This window comes from Vipera berus (assembly GCF_964194415.1).
Source record: "Vipera berus genome assembly, chromosome: 2".
NCBI lineage: Eukaryota > Metazoa > Chordata > Lepidosauria > Squamata > Viperidae > Vipera > Vipera berus.
In genome coordinates, this window is record NC_138203.1 from 286,448,789 (window position 1) to 286,469,314 (window position 20,526).

The following is a 20,526-nucleotide window of genomic DNA, read 5'->3' on the forward strand; positions in this document are numbered from 1 at the left end:
ATAAAAGAGGGAGGGAAAGAGAAATTTAGGCTTTCAAGATTCATACCTATAGCACTAGAGATGAGATCTGACTGTTTTTGTGTCAGTCTTCTGAACTTGAAGAGACAGGCATCCAAATAATCACTCGGTCACTCGTGCCCTGATCATCTCCCGATTGGACTATTCTAATGCACCTACATGGGGGTTGTAAGGTTTTTCAGCTCAGAATCTTAATAAACACTGGAGGCTTTTAAGAAGAGACTGGACAGCCATTTGCCTGAAATGGTATAGGGTTTCCTGCCTGAGCAGGGGGTTGGACTAGATGACCTCCAAGGTCCCTTCCAACTTTTTATTTTTTTTTATTATTATTATTATTATTATTATTATTATTATTATTATTATTATTATTATTATTATTATTATTATTATTATTATTATTATTATTATTATTATTATTATTATTATTATAAATCCCAATGAGATTCTGAACACGAGGCATTCTGAAATAAACACAGCTTTATTCCTTTGATCAAAGTTACAGGCTGGGCGCTTCAATCTCTTGTCACACGCAGGCACTGCTGTGAGACAGCAGAGAAAGGAAGGGCACCTAATCAGAAAAGTTCTTTTTTTATATAACTAATACACATTGCAAGGTTCCTCAGCATCTAAAAAATTCCTTTGAATCTCCTTATCTATCCTAGCTTGCATTTCTGCATCTCTAAACTTGACTACGCAATAGCTCCATAGCTGCCACTTAGCCCATTAACTTTGTTACTTCGCAGGCCGGTAGAGAGGCAAACCATGGCAGAGAAGCAGAAGGGAATATGACACTTTTAAGATCCAAGGAGAGAGAAGGGGTGGGAGACAAGCAAAGTGTTGCAGTTTCTTAGCTAGGCTTTCTCTTGAAATAACAGAGTTTAAAGTAACAAAAACATTTTCTTTGGTCAGCGCAATTTAGAATACAATGGAGCACATACAGGAAGCAAGCAAAAATAAATGAACAAAAGCTGGGCTATGTTGTTAGTTGCGAAGTCATGTCCAACCCCTCGCGACCCCATGGACAACGTTCCTCCAGGCCTTCCTGTCCTCTACCATCTTCTTGAGTCCATTTAAGCTCACGCCTACTGCTTCAGTGACTCCATCCAGCCGCCTCATTCTCTGTCGTCCCCTTCTTCTCTTGCCCTCAATCTTTCCCAGCATTAGGCTCTTCTCCAGTGAGTCCTTCCTTCTCATTAGGTGGCCAAAGCATTTGAGTTTCACCTTCAGGATCTGGCCTTCTAAAGAGCAGTCAGGGTTGATCTCCTCTAGGACTGACCGGTTGGATCGCCTTGCAGTCCAAGGAACTCGCAGGATTCTTCTCCAGCGCCATAGTTCAAAGGCCTCTATTCTTTGGCGCTCGGCCTTTCTTCTGGTCCAACTTTCACAGCCATACATTGCAACTGGGAAAACCATGGCCTTGAGTATACGCACTTTTGTTGGCAGGGTGATATCTCTGCTTTTTAGTGTGCTGTCTAGATTTGCTGGGCTATGCTATACATTAAAGACTGATTATACATAAAATATTATATTTGGCTTGATCTCTACAGGGTTATACTTTAAAAGTATCCCAAAAGCTTCAGCTGGTGCAGTGGGGCAGCATGAGCCATATAAAGCCCTACATGGCATGGGTCCGGATTACCTACGGCAGCACCTGCTGCCGGCGTCAACCTCCCTCCGTCCAGTGCTCTCCCACAGAGAGGGCCTCCTCAGGGTGCCTCCGATCAGAGAATGTCGACTGGTGGCCCCCAGGGGGAGGGCGTTCTCTGTGGGCGCGCCAGACCTGTGGAACTGCTTGCCGGTTGAGCTCCGGATGGCCCCCGACTTTTCCTCCTTCCGACACGATCTAAAAACCTATTTATTTGAACAAGCCGGCCTGGTCTGATGGGTTCGGGGTTTGGGTTTGGACTTTAACACAGCTTTTAACTATTGTATTATATCGGGCATAATTATTTAATCTTTTTAAACTTTTGTACTTTGTATTAGATATTTATTGCCCTGTACACCGCCCTGAGTCCTTCGGGAGAAGGGCGGTATAAAAATTTAATAAATATAAATATAAATATATTGGGTGCCCCAAAAAGGACATATATAACACCATTGCTCTGCAAATTGCACTGGTTGCCAGTTTGCTTCCAGATCCAATTCAAGGTGTTGGTTATTACCTATAAAACCCTATATGGCATAGGGACAAACTACCTGTGGAACTGGTTTCGCCCCATCACATCAGCCCATTCCACTAGTTCAGGCGGGGAAAGCATGCTACAGGCCATGTTAACCAAAGAATTTCAATTGGTGGGGTCTAGGAAGAGGGCCTTTTCTGCCACTGCCCCTGCTTTGTGGCAATCTTGCCCCTCGGAGGTGAGGAAAGCCCCCAATTTCTTGGCCTTCTGCAAAGCGATGAAAAATTAGCTGTGTGTGGCCTTGAGCGGGGGATACGGGCACCCACCGCATGGAGCTGGCTGACCTCATGAGAACTTACCCCCCCACCTGTATTAATCCACCACTTTGGAATTCATCTTTTCAATTTTTATAATGTTTTATAATTTTAATTTTTCCAATCCTAAAATATTCTGATTTTAAGGTTTAATTTTATTAATTATGTTGTGCATCCATCAGACCTGCCCCCCCCTTTGTGTGTGTGTGTGTGGGCGGGGTTTTGAAAAATGTGAAGCATGAATGAGCCTGAAATTAAGGAGAAACCTCCTAACAGTGAAAACAATTAACCAGTGGAACAACTTGCGTCCAGAAGTTGTGGGTGCTTCATCACTGGGGTCTATGGAGATTCTCAGTCATCCAGGTCATAGAAGCTTCTTGGATGAGAAGTGAAACGTCTTCGAAGAAAAAAACAAGAAAGGCCAGTTGCCTCCTGAAAAAGCACTTTTGGGATTCATCATTGGAGTTTTTAAAGAAAAGGTTGGAGAGTCACTTGTCTGAAATGGCGTAGGGTCTCCTGGCTGAGTAGGGGGCTGGACTAGAAGACCTCCAAGGTCCCTTCCAGATTCTATTCTATTCTATTCTATTCTATTCTATTCTATTCTATTCTATTCTATTCTATTCTATTCTATTCTATTCTATTCTCTTCTCTTCTCTTCTCTTCTATTCTATTCTATTCTATTCTATTCTATTCTACAGTATTCTATTGTTCTGGTTTCAGAATCCATTTATATCACATTCATAAATGTATGTTTAAAACATTATATCCTCCCTATGGATTCTGCCATCTCCCGAGGAAGGAGGAGCATATGTGGATTCAGCCTGCCTTAGGTTATTTCAAATGCCAAGGGAACCTTTTGAACTGGGGGGAACAAAAGGGAGGGTTAGAGAAGAAGGCATCTGGCTTGTGTCTTCTTTTAATTCTGGAGAGGAAGAAAGCAATAACCATTAAGATTTGAAGTTCCTTTTTTTTCCCCACGAAAGGGATGACATAAAGTAGAAGGATGGGAGCTGACCAAATGGGGTTGAAGGAACTGGGGGTTGAACCGGGTACCCTTTATAAAATTTCAATTTGTAAAACAATACTAAGTCCTGTCTTGTATTCCCACAACCAAGCATGTCCTAGTAAAGATTCCTTTTGGACTAGAACTGACTCCAAGAGTTTTTGTCTTCCTAAGACATGGATTGGGGTGGGTCCTGACAGGAGAGTCACTTGTCTGAAATGGCATAGGGTCTCCTGGGTGAGCAGGGGGCTGGACTAGAAGACCTCCAAGGTCCCTTCCAGATTCTATTCTATTCTATTCTATTCTATTCTATTCTATTCTATTCTATTCTATTCTATTCTATTCTATTCTATTCTATTCTATTCTATTCTATTCTATTCTATTCTATTCTATTCTATTCCAAGGAGCCTTGGTGGAGCAGTGGGCTAATGCCTCCTTAAGTAACACCAGCTGCCTGCAATTATTGCAGGTTTGCATCCCACCAGGCTCAAGGTTGACTCAGCCTTCCATCCTTCCGAGGTAGGTAAAAAGAGGACCCAGATTGTTGGGGGCAATTAAGCTGACTTTGTAATAATGCCGCTTGGGGAGGGGGGGGGCCGAAAGCCCTAATAAGCAGGCATATACATAGAATGAAGGCTATTGCTAAGCACATTTGATTTGTGCTTAGATTGTAAGCCGCCCTGAGTCTTCGGAGAAGGGCGGGATATAAATGGGATTAAAATAAATAAAAATAAATAAATAAATATTCTATTATTCTATTCTATTCTATTCTATTCTATTCTATTCTATTCTATTCTATTCTATTCTATTCTATTCTATTCTATTCTATGAAAGCCCTAATAAGCAGGCATATACATAGAATGAAGGCTATTGCTAAGCACATTTGATTTGTACTTAGATTGTAAGCCGCCCTGAGTCTTCGGAGAAGGGCGGGATATAAATGGGATTAAAATAAATAAAAATAAATAAATAAATATTCTATTATTCTATTCTATTCTATTCTATTCTATTCTATTCTATTCTATTCTATTCTATTCTATTCTATTCTATTCTATGAAAGCCCTAATAAGCAGGCATATACATAGAATGAAGGCTATTGCTAAGCACATTTGATTTGTACTTAGATTGTAAGCCGCCCTGAGTCTTCGGAGAAGGGCGGGATATAAATGGGATTAAAATAAATAAAAATAAATAAATATTCTATTATTCTATTCTATTCTATTCTATTCTATTCTATTCTATTCTATTCTATTCTATTCTATTCTATTCTGAAAGCCCTAATAAGCAGGCATATACATAGAATGAAGGCTATTGCTAAGCACATTTGATTTGTACTTAGATTGTAAGCCGCCCTGAGTCTTCGGAGAAGGGCGGGATATAAATGGGATTAAAATAAATAAAAATAAATAAATATTCTATTATTCTATTCTATTCTATTCTATTCTATTCTATTCTATTCTATTCTATTCTATTCTATTCTATTCTATTCTATTCTATTCTATTCTATTCTATTCTATTCTATGAAAGCCCTAATAAGCAGGCATATACATAGAATGAAGGCTACTGCTAAGCTTGTAAGCCGCCCTGAGTCTTCGGAGAAGGGCGGGATATAAATGGAATTAAAATAAATTAAATAAAATAAAAATTCTATTCTATTCTATTCTCTTGTTCTGGTCTGGTCTATTTTATACTTTATTCTATTTCTTAATTCTATTCTATACTTTCTTCTAGTCTCTACTCTACTAAGCTTGTAAGCCGCCCCGAGTCTTCGGAGAAGGGCGGGATATAAATGGAATTAAAATAAACACAATAAAAATCAATACAAATATTCTACTCTTCTATTCCTCAGGCAGGTGGAGCCCGCGGGCTCCCGGTTGAAGGGCCTGCCCAGGAGATTTCCCAAGCACGGCCGGGAGGGGGCGGGGCCCACAGAGCTCCGCCTTTCGGAAGGAGGGCCTCGGGCGGAAGAGGGCGGGGCCTCGGGCGGAAGAGGGCGGGGCCTCGGGCGGAAGAGGGCGGGGCCTCGGGCGGAAGAGGGCGGGGTCTGGAGCGGCCAGGCCTGGCTAGGCGAAGCGAGGGCGATGGCGGACGCGCTGGCTTTCTCCCCGGAGCGGCTGGCGCGCAAGCTGGCCAAAGCCGAGGCGCTGCTGGCGGCGCACGTGCCCCCGCACATCCAGGCCCGCTGGCGCTGGGCGGTCAAGCTGGACGGGCCGCCGAACCTGGAGCGCTTCTGCACGCAGCTCAGCCAAGCCCGGCGTGGCCGGGAGGCGCTGCTAGCCCGGGACGCGGCGCTGTCGGAGGACGAGCAGGAACGGCTGCAGGGCTTGCTGCGGCTGGAGATGGCGCTCCTGCGCGCCATCCAAGCGCTGGGCCAAGGCGCGGCTCCGGCCTGCGCCCCGGCGGGAAGGAAGCGAGGCAGGACGCCCGGCGTGGCGGCGCTCCGGGCGGCGCTGCTGGGGCTGGCGGTGGAACTGGAGGCGGCCGAGGGACCAGACCTATCCGGGAGCGCCGCGCTCGCTTTGCAGGCGCTGCTGGAGAAGCGGCCGCGGGAGGCGCTCCGGGCGCTGGAGCCGCTGCCGCGGGAAAAAAGCAGCGCCCGGTTAGGGTGGTGGCGGCGGCGGCTGCTGGCCTTGCTCCAGGCCCTGCAGGAGGAAGGCTGGGCCGAGCGGGCGGACGAGCTGCCTCTGGAGGAGCTGCGCCCGCTGCTGGAGAAGGCGCTGCGCCTGGCCCGGAGGAGAGCGCCCAGCTGCCCAGGTCCGCTGGAGATGGCGGGGGTGAAGGAGGAGAAGGATGAGGAGGAAGAGGATCACAATGGGACCGTGCCCAAAAAGTCCCCGAAGGAGGAGGAGGCGGGACTGGGTCACAGGTCCCCCCAAGAGGCCTCCGGGGAGAGCTCTCCCAAAGACCCCCATCAGAAGCGTCGGATGCCCGGAAAGACGGTGCCCGCTGACTTAAAGTCTCTCCTTGCTGAGATGGATGCCCCCTCTTGGAAGGACGTCCCGTGGAGGAAGGAGGCCGCCAGAGGTCCCCACCAGCAGCGTCTTGAGTCGGGAAAGACTGGCGTCCCCGACTTCTGCCCTCCCCATCCGAAGGAGGCCGGCGGGATGCAGGCGGAGAGGGACGATGCTCCCTGTTGGGAGGACGTCCCGTCGAGGAAGAAGGCCATGAGGGGACCCTACCAGGAGCACCTTGCGCCAGGAAAGGTAGTGCCCACTGACTTCAGGCCTCCCCTAGCGAAGGAGGCACCTGAGATGGACAATGCTCCCTGTTGGGAGGACGTCCCGTCGAGGAAGAAAGCCATGAGGGGACCCTACCAGGAGCACCTTGCACTAGGAAAGGTAGTGTCCACTTACTTCAGGCCTCCCCTAGCGAAGGAGGCACCTGAGATGGACAATGCTCCCTGTTGGGAGGACGTCCCGTCGAGGAAGAAAGCCATGAGGGGACCCTACCAGGAGCACCTTGCACCAGGAAAGGTAGTGCCCACTGACTTCAGGCCTCCCCTAGCGAAGAAGGCACCTGAGATGGACAATGCTCCCTGTTGGAAGGACGTCCCGTGGAGGAAAGAGGCTACCAGAGATCCCCAACAGGAGCTTCTTGAGTCAGGAAAGGCTGGCGTCCCCGACTTCTGCTCTCCCCATCCGAAGGAGGCCTGCGAGCTGCGGACAGAGACGGGTGTCCCCTTTGGGAAGGATGCTTCGTGGAGGAAAGGGCAGGATCTTCAACATGCCCTGCAGGAAATCACCAGGAAGAAGATGGGGGCCCTGTCCTGCTCCTTGTCGGACCAGGGCCCTCGGAAGATGTGCAGCCGTCTCCACCAGCTTTGCCGCCATTGGCTGCAGCCCGAAAGGAACACCAAAGTTCAAATGCAGGACCTGGTGGTCCTGGACCAGTTCCTTGGCTTCTTGCCCCCGGAGATGGAGAGCTGGGTGCGGGAGTGTGGAGCAGAGACCAGCTGCCAGGCGGTGGCCCTGGCTGAAGGCTTCCTCCTGAGCCAGGCGGAGGAGGAGAAGGAGAAAGCAGAGATGCAGGTGAGAGGCCTTCACTTGGCAAGCTCAAAATGGACGTCAAAGAATATCCACAGGTTAAGATTCTTACAGGCTTACTTTACACAGGTAGTCCTCGGCTTATGACTATAATTGAGCCCAATGTTTCTGTTCTTCAGGGAGACATTTGTTCAGTGAGTTTTACCCGTTTCACGACGTTAAGTGAATCACTGAAAGAGTTAGGTCAGTAAGCCGGTTGATTCTTTACTGCGTTCTATTTTAGTCCTGTTGGGTTTTGTTGTGTACTGTTGAGCTCATTGGAAACGGTGGGTACATCAGCTATAACTGAATACTGACAGTCCTCGGCCTGACGACCACAGTTGAGCTCAACATTTCTCTGGTTAAGTGAGTTTTACAGCCCTGTTTTACAACCTGTCTTGCCACAGTTGTTAAGCGAATCGCTGCAGTTATTAAGCCAGTCATGAAGAGAATGTGGCCTCCCCATTGGCTTTGCTTGTCAGAAGGTAACAAACGGGGATCACGTCACACACACACACACACACACACGACACAGCAAGCATTATAAATACGAGCCGGTTGCCAAGCATCTGAATTTTGATCACATGAACCTGGGGATGCTGTAAAAGTTGTAACTGTGAAAAATTGTCATAAGTCACTTTGTTCAGTGCTGTTGAAACTTCGAGCGGTCACTAAATAAACTGTTGTAAGTTGAGGACTACTTGTAGTGTTATGAAGATATTAAAGAAAGGAGATGTTTAAGGCCAGTTGTTCCTGTGAGCATCTGCTTCCTTTTTTGTAGGTTCCATTATTTGTACTTTGTTGCTTCTTCAGGTCCTTCAGTTCCAGAGGGCTGACTTGAAGACCATCCCTAAGGATCTGGAGAAAAGGAGGGATCCACCAGAGCCTTCCCAGGAGATGTTCTTCAGGGAGATCTTCCATGAATATCAAAGTCAGGACATCACTCCCAGTAAGAGAAAGTTCCTCAGAAAGAGGCACTTTCCCCCCCCCCTCATTCTCTGGACCCTGTTTTGCAGAACCCTTGCCAATAATGTAATTACTACATTTCTGAAAATTTTATCTCTTAAAATTTTGCCCTAGTCACCTCCCGTCTTGACTATTGCAACCCGCTCTATATGGGGCTGCCCCTGAAGAGCATCCAAAAGCTCCAGTTGGTGCAAAACACTGCAGCCCGCATGGTTTTGTGCCGACCTTGGTTGCACATGTATTAGCTCTCCTGCGGGAACTGCATTGGTTACTGATTTGCAATCCAAGGTCCTGGTTGTCCCCTTTAAAGCTCTTCATGGCTTGGGACCAGGTTATCTGAGGGACTGTCTCTTGCTGGTCACATCCACCTGACCCACTAGAGCGGGGAGGCAAGGAACGTTCTGGGTCCCTTCCCCAAGGCAGAGGTCCCCAACCTTTTGGCACCGGTGAGAGGTTTTTCTGTGGGCCAGAGGGGACGTGGTTTTGTGTGCTGCCTGCATCCTGTGGATCGGGCTTTGCTTGTTTGTGTGGCCCGGTTGCTGGCATGCCATGCCCCGGTCCACGGACCGGGGATTGGGGACCCCTGCCCTAAGGAGCAACATCTGGTGGGACCCAGAAGAAGGGCATTCTCCGTGATGGTTCCCTTTCTCTGGAACATCATTCCCCCCGCCCCAGAGATTAGACTGGCCCCCCACTCTAACACTCTTTCGGAAGGTGCTGAAGATGTGGTTCTGCCAGCGGGCCTGGGGAACCCAGAGCGGGATGGAGCCTATTAAATGGCTAATATTTCGTGTGTTTTCATCAGGGGTGGGGGGGTTATTTTATTATTTTTCTTATTATTTTTACTTTTTTAAAAAATGGTGTTTTTATATCCATGTAAGCCGCCTTGAGTCGCCATGCGCGTGTCAACGCTGCTAACATCGAATGTTATTGCTTGACAAGAGATGAAGAAGTAGCTATTTCATATGTTGAACTTGTGTATTGCTTTAAGAGATTGGATTAAGGCTGGGAGGGGGGAAGAGGAGGATTGTACCTCAAGGCCATCTGAAATTAAAGAAGATAAGAACTTGGTGGGTTTTCTAACAAGGGAAACTGATTCTTTAATTGGAGAATATGATTAATGACAAAATTAGAAAGGTGGAGAATTGTGTTTAATATATTGTGCAAGGGGCGGAGATTTCAGATTCCAGCTTCCTTCGAGCAAGCATTTGCCCAGTGTATTAGGCTAAATAAAGGTAAACAATGCCTCAGAGTCACTTGAAAAGCCCATACGTTGGAAACTTGACAGTGCGAGTAGGCGGCAAAATAAATTTTCCAAATAAATAAATATTTCTCACTTTTATCTCACAGGGGAGTCGGTATTCGTAGATTCTTCTTCTTTTCCTGATGGAGTTGAAAAAGCAGTTGAACATCCAACTCGGGTAGGAGCCAAAATGTCAACAATGATAGATCAGTTGGAGGTGATTTTGTCATATACTCTACGTACGATGTCTGTGAAGATTCTCAGTTATCCAGGTCCTAGTTTGTATCAAACGTGAGTTTTTATTTTGAAAAGGCAAACTGGACTGACTTTGAGGGAAAATGAGATCCTGGAAGCTCCCATCAGTTGAATTAGTAACTACAACGGTCTCTCAGAGAGTGGTAAGATCAGTTGACTGCAAAGGAAACACTATCTTTCCATCCCCCCGCCATCCTGTCAGAACTCTTCCCCTTCCCATCAACTAATCTCAACTGTCAGTAACTGTCTTTCCATCTCCCACAGGATCCGGTACAACTGATGAATCTTCCAGGATGGGAAGCCAAATGTCTTGTTTTTCCTAAAAAAAAATCACTCCAGTTGCCTTTTCAAAATAAAAGCCACTTTTGATGCATCTACATAGGATAGTATTGGTTCTGAAAAAAAACATGAAATAGAGGTTCAGAATGGCCAATCAGTAATATTTAATTCCCCTCTCAGAACTGTTGTTAGTCTGGCAAGAAACTGAAATTCAGAATGTTGCTAGCGCTTCACAACAAACAGAGGACTAGAGGCTAAAACAGATAAAGAACGGTTGCCTGGGGGAGAAATATTGGTCCTACTATAGAATTAATTTATTGATTTGATTTGATTTGATTTGATTTGTATACCGCCCTTCTCCCGAAGGACTCAGGGTGAACAGGGACATAAATACCAAAATACCCAAAATACAGAAATTAAAAACAAATTAAACCCTAGTGCCCAAATGCAGAAAATAAATTACATTAAAACAATAATTAAAAAAAACCCCACCAGACCAGGCCGGCTTGTTCAAACAAATAGGTTTTTAGGTCGCGTCAGAAGGAGCGAAGGTCGGGAGCCATCCGGAGCTCAACCGATAAATGGTTCCACAGGTCAGGCACTCCCAATGAGAACGCCCTCCCCCTGGGGGCCACCAGACGGCATTCTCCGACCGGTGGCACCCTGAGGAGGCCCTCTCTGTGGGAGCGCACTGGGCGGAGGGAAGTTGATTAGAAGAGTGGGAACAAATTTGGAAGAAAAATATAAAATTAACGTTAGCAACGGCATTTAAAGAAAATATGTACAAAATGTTGTATAGATGGTACTTAGCTCCCGCACGAATTTTAAAAATGTTTCCCAATGCAAATGACAAATGTTGGAAATGTGATTCTGCCAGGGGCACTTTCTAGCATCAGTGGTGGACTTGTCCAAAGGTTAGGCATTACTGGACCAATATAAAAATTGGTTATTTCAAATAACAGGATATGATCTTCAATTGGACCCAGCTATTTTCCTCTTGGGGATGAAGCCACAAGAAGTACCAAAAAATGTTTGGTATCTAGTAATACATATTACAACAGCGGTGCGTATGACTTATGCGCAATATTGGAAGATGAAGGAAATCCCAACGGACTATCAAGTAATAGAGAAAGTATTACTATGCGCAGAGTCAGATCGAATGACATATATTCTCAAAGGGAAAAGTGAATCACTTTTCAATAAAAGTTGGGACTCCTGGTATTCATGGTTACAAAATAGAATATTTAATCTCAACGGGGGAAATACCAGATGATTGTGTATTATTATTTGAGGTATAGAATCTGGAGATATATACAATTATAGATTTCTAATATTTGGTAATTAAAGGTTACTTAGCCTGGGATGCACGAGAAAAAGAAATTAGGGGTAGTATTACACTCCCCGGTCCTGTCTAATGTTGTTGTTTTTGTTTTTTTGGTGTCTAGGATGTTTTGGTGTTTTTCTATTTGATGCACTTTTCAGTACTTTGTAATAATATTCTTGTTGTTTTATTTAAAATTTGTTTAGTAAAATTTATAAAAAAAATTAAAAAAAAAGAACGGTTGCTGGAAATGGGTCCAACCCGCTGCTCAAACAGGAGAACCTATACCATTTTAGATGGGTGGCTGACAGTCTTCTTAAAAACCTCCAGTGATGAAGCACCCACAGGTTCTGGAGGCAAGGAGTTCCAATGGTTAGGAAGTTTCTCCTTAATTCCAGATTGCTTCTCTCCTTGATTAGTTTCTTGTCTTGCCTTCTGGTGCTTTGGAAAATAAGTTAACTCCCTCTTCTTTGTGGTAGCCGCTCAAATATTGGAATACTGCTATCGTGTCCTCCCCCCTAGTCCTTCTTTTCCCTAGAGCAGGGGTGTCAAACTCAATTTCATTGAGGGCCGCATCGGCATTGCGGTTGCCCTCAGGGGGCCGGGTGGGTGTGGCCTGGGTGGGTGTGGCCTACTGTGTGGGCGTGGCTAGAGTGTGTATGGCCTACTGGGTGGGTGTGGCCAGCTCTACATCGTTGGCATCAAGGGTGCCTATGGGGGCCTGGGCAGGAGTGGGACAGATCTGAGGGTCTCTGGCAGGAGGAGGGTCTCTGGGCCAGGGCCAAGGCAGTGGGGGCCGTTCCCTCACTGTTTCCAGGATGGCTTCGCGGGCCGCATGAAACCATTTCGCGGGCCGGATCTGGCCCCCGGGCCTTGTGTTTGACATGTCTGCCATAGAGTATCCATACTCAATTCCTGCAACCGTTTTTCATAGGTTTTAGTCTCCAGACCTTTAATCATAATGTTTTCCACTTTCTCATATAATGTGCTTTCTGCACAAATATTGATATTAATCAAAATCCGTGAAGTGACATTCTTGCATTGAGGTATATGCAATGAAATCTCATTTTAATGTATGCTGATCCGTGTACATTTAAAGTGACAATAAAGTATTCTATTCTATGCTATGCCATGCCATGCCATGCCATGCCATAATTCTTAATCCTATGTTCAATGTCCGTTTGACCCACTGCAAATCTCTGTTTTACATATTGTTGAACCAAAAGGAGAGAACTCGCAAATAAAACTTAAGTCTACTATTTTACACAGGTTCTCGTGCCTTTTGAAGAGGTGGCTGTGTATTTTTCCAAGGAGGAATGGTCTCTGCTAGATCCTGATCAAAAAACACTCTACCGAGAAATCATGCTGGAGAACTCCAGAAATTTAGCCTTTCTGAGTAAGGACGCCTGCTCTTTGTTCTGATGGTTAGAAGAAATGGTTGGGAAAATGCAACTCTTTTTTTATCTTCTTGGTGAGAGATTGATTAAATGGCAACAGATATCAACGTTGTTATTATTTTGACTGCTAATTCATTATCAAAATCCCTAATCCCTGTTTTCACTATCAACAATTGTTTTTCTCCAGTTAATGGCAGGTATTTCAAGACAAGCAACAAATTACAGGTAATCCTTGACTTACAACAGTTCGTTTAGAGACCGTTCCAAAGTTACAACGGCACTAAAAAAAGCGACTTATGGTCATTTTTTTCACACGGTCGTTGCACCATCCCCAGGGTCTTGTGATTTACATTCAGATGCTTGACAGCTGGTTCATCTTTATGACGGGATCATGTGATCTCCTTTTGCAACCTTCTAGCAAACAGTCCATGGGGAAGCCAGATACACTTAACAATCGTGTTACCAATTTATTTATTTATTTATTTATTTGATTTATATACCGCCCTTCTCCCGAAGGACTCAGGGCGGTGTACAGGGCAATAAAAATAAGAATACAGGATACAAGATTTAGATTTAAATGATTGTGCCCAATGTAGTAAGTTAGTTAAAAATAATGTTAAAACCCCAAACCCATCAGACCAGGCCGGCTTGTTCGAATAGATAAGTTTTTAGATCACGCCGGAAGGAGCGAAGGTCGGGGGCCATCCGTAGTTCAGCCGGTAAGCGGTTCCAAAGGATTGGTGCGCCCACCGAGAATGCTCTCCCCCTGGGGGTCACCAGCCGACATTCTCTGACCGGTGGTACCCTGAGGAGGCCCTCTCTGTGGGAGCGTACAGGACGGAGGGAAGTTGACGCCGGCAGTAGGTGCTCCCGTAGGTAATCCGGACCCATGCCATGTAGGGCTTTGTATGTCATCACCAGCACCTTGAATTTCACCCGGAAGGCAACTGGAAGCCAATGCAGCTCACGGAGCAGAGGTGTAACATGGGAGTATCGGGAGACCCCCAAAAGAACTCGCGCGGCTGCATTCTGTACCAGCTGAAGCTTCTGAGTGGTCCTCAAGGGCAGCCCCATGTAGAGAGCATTGCAGTAGTCTAAACGAGAGGTCACAAGTGCATGAGTGACTGTACGCAAGGCATCCAGGTCTAGGTAGGGTCGCAACTGGCGCACCAGACGAACCTGGGCGAAGGCCCCTCTAGTCACAGCTCCTATATGATCTTCTAAGGAGAGCTGTGAATCTAAGAGGACACCCAAATTGCGAGCCTTATCTACGGGGGGTAGTAACTCACCCCCAATAGTAAGAGATGGAATAATCTGAATTTCCTGAGATGCCGGTATGTACAGCCATTCAGTCTTGTCCGGGTTGAGTTGAAGCCTGTTCCTCCCCATCCAGACCCGGACCGCTTCCAGGCAACGGGACATCACGTCGAGGGCATCACTGGGGTGGTTTGGGGTCAAGATGAAAAGCTGGGTATCATCAGCATATTGATGATATCCCACTCCAAAACCACGGATGATCTCACCTAGCGGCTTCATATAGATGTTAAACAGGAGAGGTGAGAGGACCGACCCCTGAGGAACTCCATAAACGAGAGGTCTCGGGGTCGATCTCTGCCCACCCGCCAACACCGACTGCGAACGTTCCAGAAGGTAGGAGGAGAACCACTGAAAAACAGTGCCTCCCACTCCCAACCTCCTGAGACGCCGCAGTAAGATACCATGGTCGATGGTATCAAAAGCCGCTGAGAGGTCTAATAGGACTAGGACAGAGGAACAACCCCTGTCCCGAGCTCGCCAGAGATCATTCATCAGAGCGACCAATGCCGTCTCCATGCTGTGTCCGGGCCTGAAACCCGATTGGTACGGGTCTAGATAATCAGCGTCTTCCAGGAACAGAGGAAGTTGATGTGCCACTACGCTCTCAACAACCTTCGCAAGAAAGCGAAGGTTGGAGACCGGGCGAAAGTTGTTTAAAACAGCTGGGTCCAGGACAGGCTTTTTGAGGAGGGGTCTCACTACCGCTTCTTTCAAGGCGGCGGGAAAACTGCCCTCTTTCAATGAAGCAGTTATCACTGCATGGATCCAGCCTTGTGTCCCATCCCGAGCCGCATAAACCAGCCAGGAGGGGCACGGGTCCAATAAGGACGTAGTGGAGCTCAGTTTCCTCATGATCTTGTCTACCTCGTCCAGAGTCACAGGATCGAACTCTTCCCAGATAACATCAACAAGACTGTCCATATTCTCATCGTCAGATTCTGCCCAGTTGGAATCCAAACCGGTCCGGATCCGAGCGATTTTGTCCAGCAGATGTTGGCTAAATTCCTCGGCACGACCCTGTAAGGGATCCTCCTTCACCTCTTGATTAAGGAGGGAGCGGGTCACCCTAAACAGGGCGGTCGGGCGATTATCTGCGGACGCAATAAGGGTAGCAAAGTAATTAGACCTTGCCCTCCTCAACGCTGCGAGATAAGACCTCGTAAAGGACCTTAGTCGCGATCGGTCGGATTCGGATCGGCTGGATCTCCAACAGCTCTCTAGGCCCCGTCTCCGACGTTTCATCTCCCGGAGCTCCGTAGAAAACCATGGAGCCCACTGGGATCTGCACCGGGTAAGGGGCCGCATGGGTACAACTCGGTCGAGTGCTTCCGTGGCTGCCTTTTCCCAAAATTTAACAACTGTAATGATTCAGCAATTGTGGCAAGAAAAGTTGTCAAATGGGCAAAAACTCAATTAACAAATTTATCACTTAACAACAAAAATTTGGGGCTCAATTGTGGTCATAAGTCTAGGACTACCGTGTTTCCCCTAAAATAAGACCCCAACTGGAAAGTAATCCCTAGCATGATTTTTCAGGACACTCGTAATATAAGCCCCACTCCAAAAATAAGAACGGATCTTATGTTGATTTTTGCTCCAAAAGACGCATTAGGGCTTATTTTTGGGGAAATATGGTACCGTGTTTCCCCAAAAGTAAGGCCTACATCAGCAATAATCCCTAGCTTGATTTTTGGGGGGGGCTAAAATAAGTCCTATCCCAAAAATAAGCCCTAGTTTTGGGGTAAGGCACACACCTAAAAATCAAGCTAGCTCGGGGGTGGAAGGTGGAGCTGCACCACCCGCCCTGCACCCACTTACCTTGCAGCCAGGCCTCTCCATGCTGGCCCACTTCTGAGGCCTCATCTGCAACCAGGACTGCATTTCTCAGTCACAGGGCTTTCCGGAAGGCCTCTGCAGCCAAGAACTGAGCTATGGATTCAATCCATAGCTTGGTACTCGGCTGCTTAGGCCTTCTGGAAAGGCCTGACTGCAAAATGCAGGCCCGAATGCAGCTGCAGAACTTCGGCCCCAGAAGAAGTGGACTGGCTGAGTGGGGCTCCTTGTCCTCCTCCAGAATAAATATTACAAACTTTTCCCTGATTCCTCACTTCCTTAAACTGAATTCCAGCTATGCCTTCGATAGGAATCCATAAGTAGAATTAATTTATTGAACAAAATGGGGTAACGGTGCAAATGACCTTGGGTCAGTCACACACACACAGCCCAACTCGCTTCACAGGGTGGTTGTTGTGGGGAAAACAGGAGGAGGAGGAGGAGGACGTTCTGTTGGATATGTTCGCCACTTTTGAGTTATTTGCAAAAATGATGGAGGGGTGGGGTGAATATAAATAAATGCATGTGCTTTATTTAAAAAAGTGAATTATTTTTCTTTTAAGAAGCTCATAAAATAGAAGCAATCTACTTCTATACTGGGCGGTTTTATTCATATGAATGTTACAATAACCTGTCAAAGTTATTAAATTAAATTAAATTAAAGTCCAAATTTTGTAAGGCTTAGACCAAGGGTCCCCAATCCTCGGGCCGCAGGCCACTACTGGGCTGTGTCCTGTTCGGAACCGGGCAATGCAAGCGGCGGGCAAGCACACATGCGCACGCAGCTCCACTCAGGCGAGCAGTGGCTGCTTGCGCTCATGTGCACAGCTCCACTTATTTGAACAGGTGCGCGCTCGCCATTCTCATAGAACTCTCCTCTCTTTCTCCCCCCTTCTCAGGCCGCCAAGGCAGAAAAGGTTGGGGACCACTGGAGTAGGCCAGAGTATTTAACATTAATTAGCAGAACACCTTTCAAGACAGTGCAGAATCCTTGACAGAATTTCACTAGGAAAATTTTATTTCCCGTGCTTTGAATTCTCAATTTTGCTTCCCCTACCTTGCCTCAAATTTTCACTCCTTCGTTTTCTCTGAAGGAAATCACGCTAAGGAGAACAAGGAAGCTTTCCAAACGTCCAGGGATGAAGAGAGGCGAGAGGAGTGTGCAAATCCAATGGAAACAAAAGAGCACGGGGAAAAACTGTCAGAAAATGACAGCAAGATTTGCTCAACTTCGCCATCTTCCCAAAGGCAAGGTTTTCTTCCCAAAGGAGATCAGAAAGAAAAACTAAAAGTGGAAAGTGTGGAAACATTTGAAGAAGGCTTAGATTTATGCGAGCGATACCCAGTTCGAACTAAAGAAGAGAATCCATGCCAAGAGGATGGAAAACACTACAATAATAGGACTGCTATCTTCTCTAAACATGGAAAAACCGATGGGGGAGATAAATCCTATAAAGAGACCGGGAAACTTTTCAGTCAGAGCAGTTCTCTTGCTCCCGATGAAAGAATCAATTCAGTGGGGAAACCATATAAATGTATGGAATGTGGAAAGAGTTTTGGTCAGCGCAGGTATCTTACTTCCCATAAAATAATCCACACGGGGGAGAAACCATTTAAGTGCATAGATTGTGGAAAGAGCTTTAACCATAAGGCTAATCTTAATTCTCATAGAATGAATCACACAGGGGAAAAACCATACAAATGTGGGGAGTGTGGAAAGAATTTTACCCATAACTTTCAACTTACATCCCATAAGAGGATACACACCGGGGAGAAACCGTACAAATGTGGGCAATGCGGAAAGAGTTTCAACCAGCGCAGTAACCTTAATTCTCACAAAAAAATCCACACCGAGGAAAAACCGCATAAGTGCACGGATTGTGGAAAGAGTTTTACCCAGAAGGGTAACCTTAAATCCCATAAAAGGGTCCACGTCGGGGAGAAACCTCATAAATGCAAGAAGTGTGGGAAAGCACTCCATTAAAAACGGGTCCCTTAACTCTACCCAGAATGATCCACATGGAAGAAGCCACATAAATGCTTGGAACATGGAAAGAAATTCTGCAAAAATCCACGAAACCATCAATTCAGAGGTCCAGGGCTTCAGAAGTGTCCACTTCCAGGACAATAATGGGCCCGAAGAGATTTCCACCTGCCTATACTACCTTTGCCATCAAGTGGCTGAATCCAGGAAGGCAACCACATTTTCAGATGCTATACCTGGTGCACATGGAACAATTCTCAGGTCTGGTGTTGGCCGAAGCCTTCCTCCTGAGCCAAGTGGAGGACCAGGACAAGCTGCAAGTGGGAGACGCCCCTGGCAAGCTCCAAACGGGATTTTTAAATAATAAAAAAACTTGTCTGTTTGAATTCTTAACGGACTTCCTATCTGAAATTGTTGGGGTTAATAATCACAACAGTCTAGTAGTTTAATGAAGAGAAGGACTAGGGGTGACATTTCAAGCTATTCTCCAAAGTACCTGAGGGCAGGACAAGAAACCACAGAGTGAAACTAATCAAGGACAGAAGCAACCTAGAACTAAGGAAAAAATTCCTGACAGAATAATTCATCAATGGAACAACTTCCCTCCAGAAGTTGTGAATGCTCTAACACTGGAAGTTTTTAGGAAGAGATTGGACTACCATTTGTCTGAAATGGTATAGGGTTTCCTGTATGAGCAGGGGGTTGGTCTAGAAGACCTCCAAGGTCCCTTCCAACTCTATTCTAGTCCAGTCCGGTCCTATTCCTATTCTGTTGCCTTCCATTCTTGTCTGTAAATGATGCCTAATTATCTGCTTACCCACAAGCCACACTACCAGTTCAGATATCCCAAATAAAAGAATAACAGAGTTGGAAGGGACTCAGAGATCTTCTAGTCCAACCCCCTGCTCAAATAGAAGACCTGTATCATTTCAGACAAATGGTTGTCCAATCTCTTTAAAAACCTCCATTGTTGGAGCATGTCTTCTCTTCACTGAGCCACTGCGGCTGGAAAGATTCACATGAGATTTAAAGGGGACTTTCCATATTTGAACAATCCCATTATTTTTTATTCTTTTATCAATTTATATTCTTAAGCCATCCTAAAGGAGCAATATGATGGGTGCTTCTTGTGTTCAAAATATTAGGTCGATGTTTCTCCTTTTCAAATTATTCCTCTTTTAAACTACTTATAATTAGCCCCTTGCAGCCTTACATTTCCCTACCTTGCTGTAATTCCTGAGCTAAAATTTTGAGAAGGGTGTTTCTTTAAATACATGTTTTCTCTCCTTCAGGTCTCTTTCTTTAAATATTTGTCATTTTCTTCAGAGTTTTCGTCCCTTACCCACACCCTTTGGCCCCAAACTCAAGGCCACCATCTCTTATCTACCCGGGATCTGTGGTAACCTCTGAATAACGTGGCTTCATAATCTTACAATCACTGAGGGAAACCTTTTAGAAAAGAAGTACGAGGTCAACCATTCAGAAGTGCTATTATTTTCAAGAAGAAATAAGTTTTATGCTGTGCTTCTGAACCCTTCATATTTGCCATATTCCTCAAGTGTGGAGACTTCCCTTCAGACCTGTTCCATGTCCAATTGAGTCTCAGTTTATTTATTATTTATTAAATTTATTGGCTGCCCATTTTACTGCAGGATAACTGTTGTGATTCAGGGTCAGCTTGTGGGTTCGGCAGTTGGGTCGGACGACTCAGAGGAGGAGGAGGGGGTGTTGAAGACCTTGCTGAGGGGGTTGAAGATCTTGCTGATGAGAGCCCTCAGCCAGGCCCCTCCCACTTGGTCACCACGGAGACCCAGCTGTGTGAGCCTGACAGCGTGGATGAAGATGACCCACAGCTGGCCCTGTTCAAGGACGCCCCACGCAGGAGGCAGTCAATTAGGAGTAAACAGAGGAAGGCAATGGGGCTTCTCAGAAGGAGGCAGAGAGAAGCCACGCCCTGAACTCTATATAAGGGGAATGTGTGGGGAGGGCTGGTTTGCTGAAGGCAACCGCTTGGATAGTTCGTGTTTCTTAAAGCTCCTGTTTCTTGGTTCGTGTCTTGTTTGTTTTTGTAGCTATAAATTTGGCAGGCATAATTCCAGCCTCTTGCCGTTTGTAAAGGGGTTGTCCCTGCCTTTTCTGCAGGGCCGGTAGCAGGCTGGTACAGAACAATAACTGGGCGGCTTACAATCATCAAAATTTCTTCTCTCCAGATAGTCCTCGACTTAACAACAGTTCATTTAGTGACCATTCAAAAGTTACAATGGCACTGAAAAAAATGACTTATGACCGCTTTCCGCGCTTACGACCGATGCAGCATCTCCCGTGGTCACGAGATCAAAATTCAGATGCTTGTCAGCTGATTCACATTTATGACGGTTGCAGTGTCCCGGAGTCATGTGAGTCATGTAAGCAGAATTCAGTAAGGCATTTGATAAAGTAGATCACAATCTTCTA

General features: G+C 46.0%; 1 protein-coding gene across 4 annotated transcripts; it reads left to right on the forward strand.

The window, feature by feature from the left end:
- The first annotated feature begins 5,514 nt into the window (after nt 1–5,514).
- Nucleotides 5,515–18,465, forward strand: LOC308661718 (uncharacterized protein). 4 transcript variants are annotated; one of them, XM_081316870.1, is made up of 6 exons: nt 5,515–7,483; nt 8,291–8,426; nt 9,794–9,903; nt 12,811–12,937; nt 13,126–13,163; nt 17,183–17,519. In XM_081316870.1, exons 1-6 carry the CDS (start codon nt 5,537–5,539, stop codon nt 17,375–17,377), a joined length of 2,553 nt encoding a protein of 850 aa, XP_081172996.1. In that variant the 5' UTR covers nt 5,515–5,536; the 3' UTR covers nt 17,378–17,519. The 4 variants fall into 4 exon arrangements, with proteins under 4 accessions (XP_081172996.1, XP_081172994.1, XP_081172995.1 ...); XM_081316868.1 differs by lacking the exon at nt 13,126–13,163 and having other exon boundaries at nt 17,183–18,465; XM_081316869.1 differs by lacking the exon at nt 13,126–13,163 and having other exon boundaries at nt 9,794–9,864; nt 17,183–18,465.
- The last annotated feature ends 2,061 nt before the right edge of the window (nt 18,466–20,526 follow it).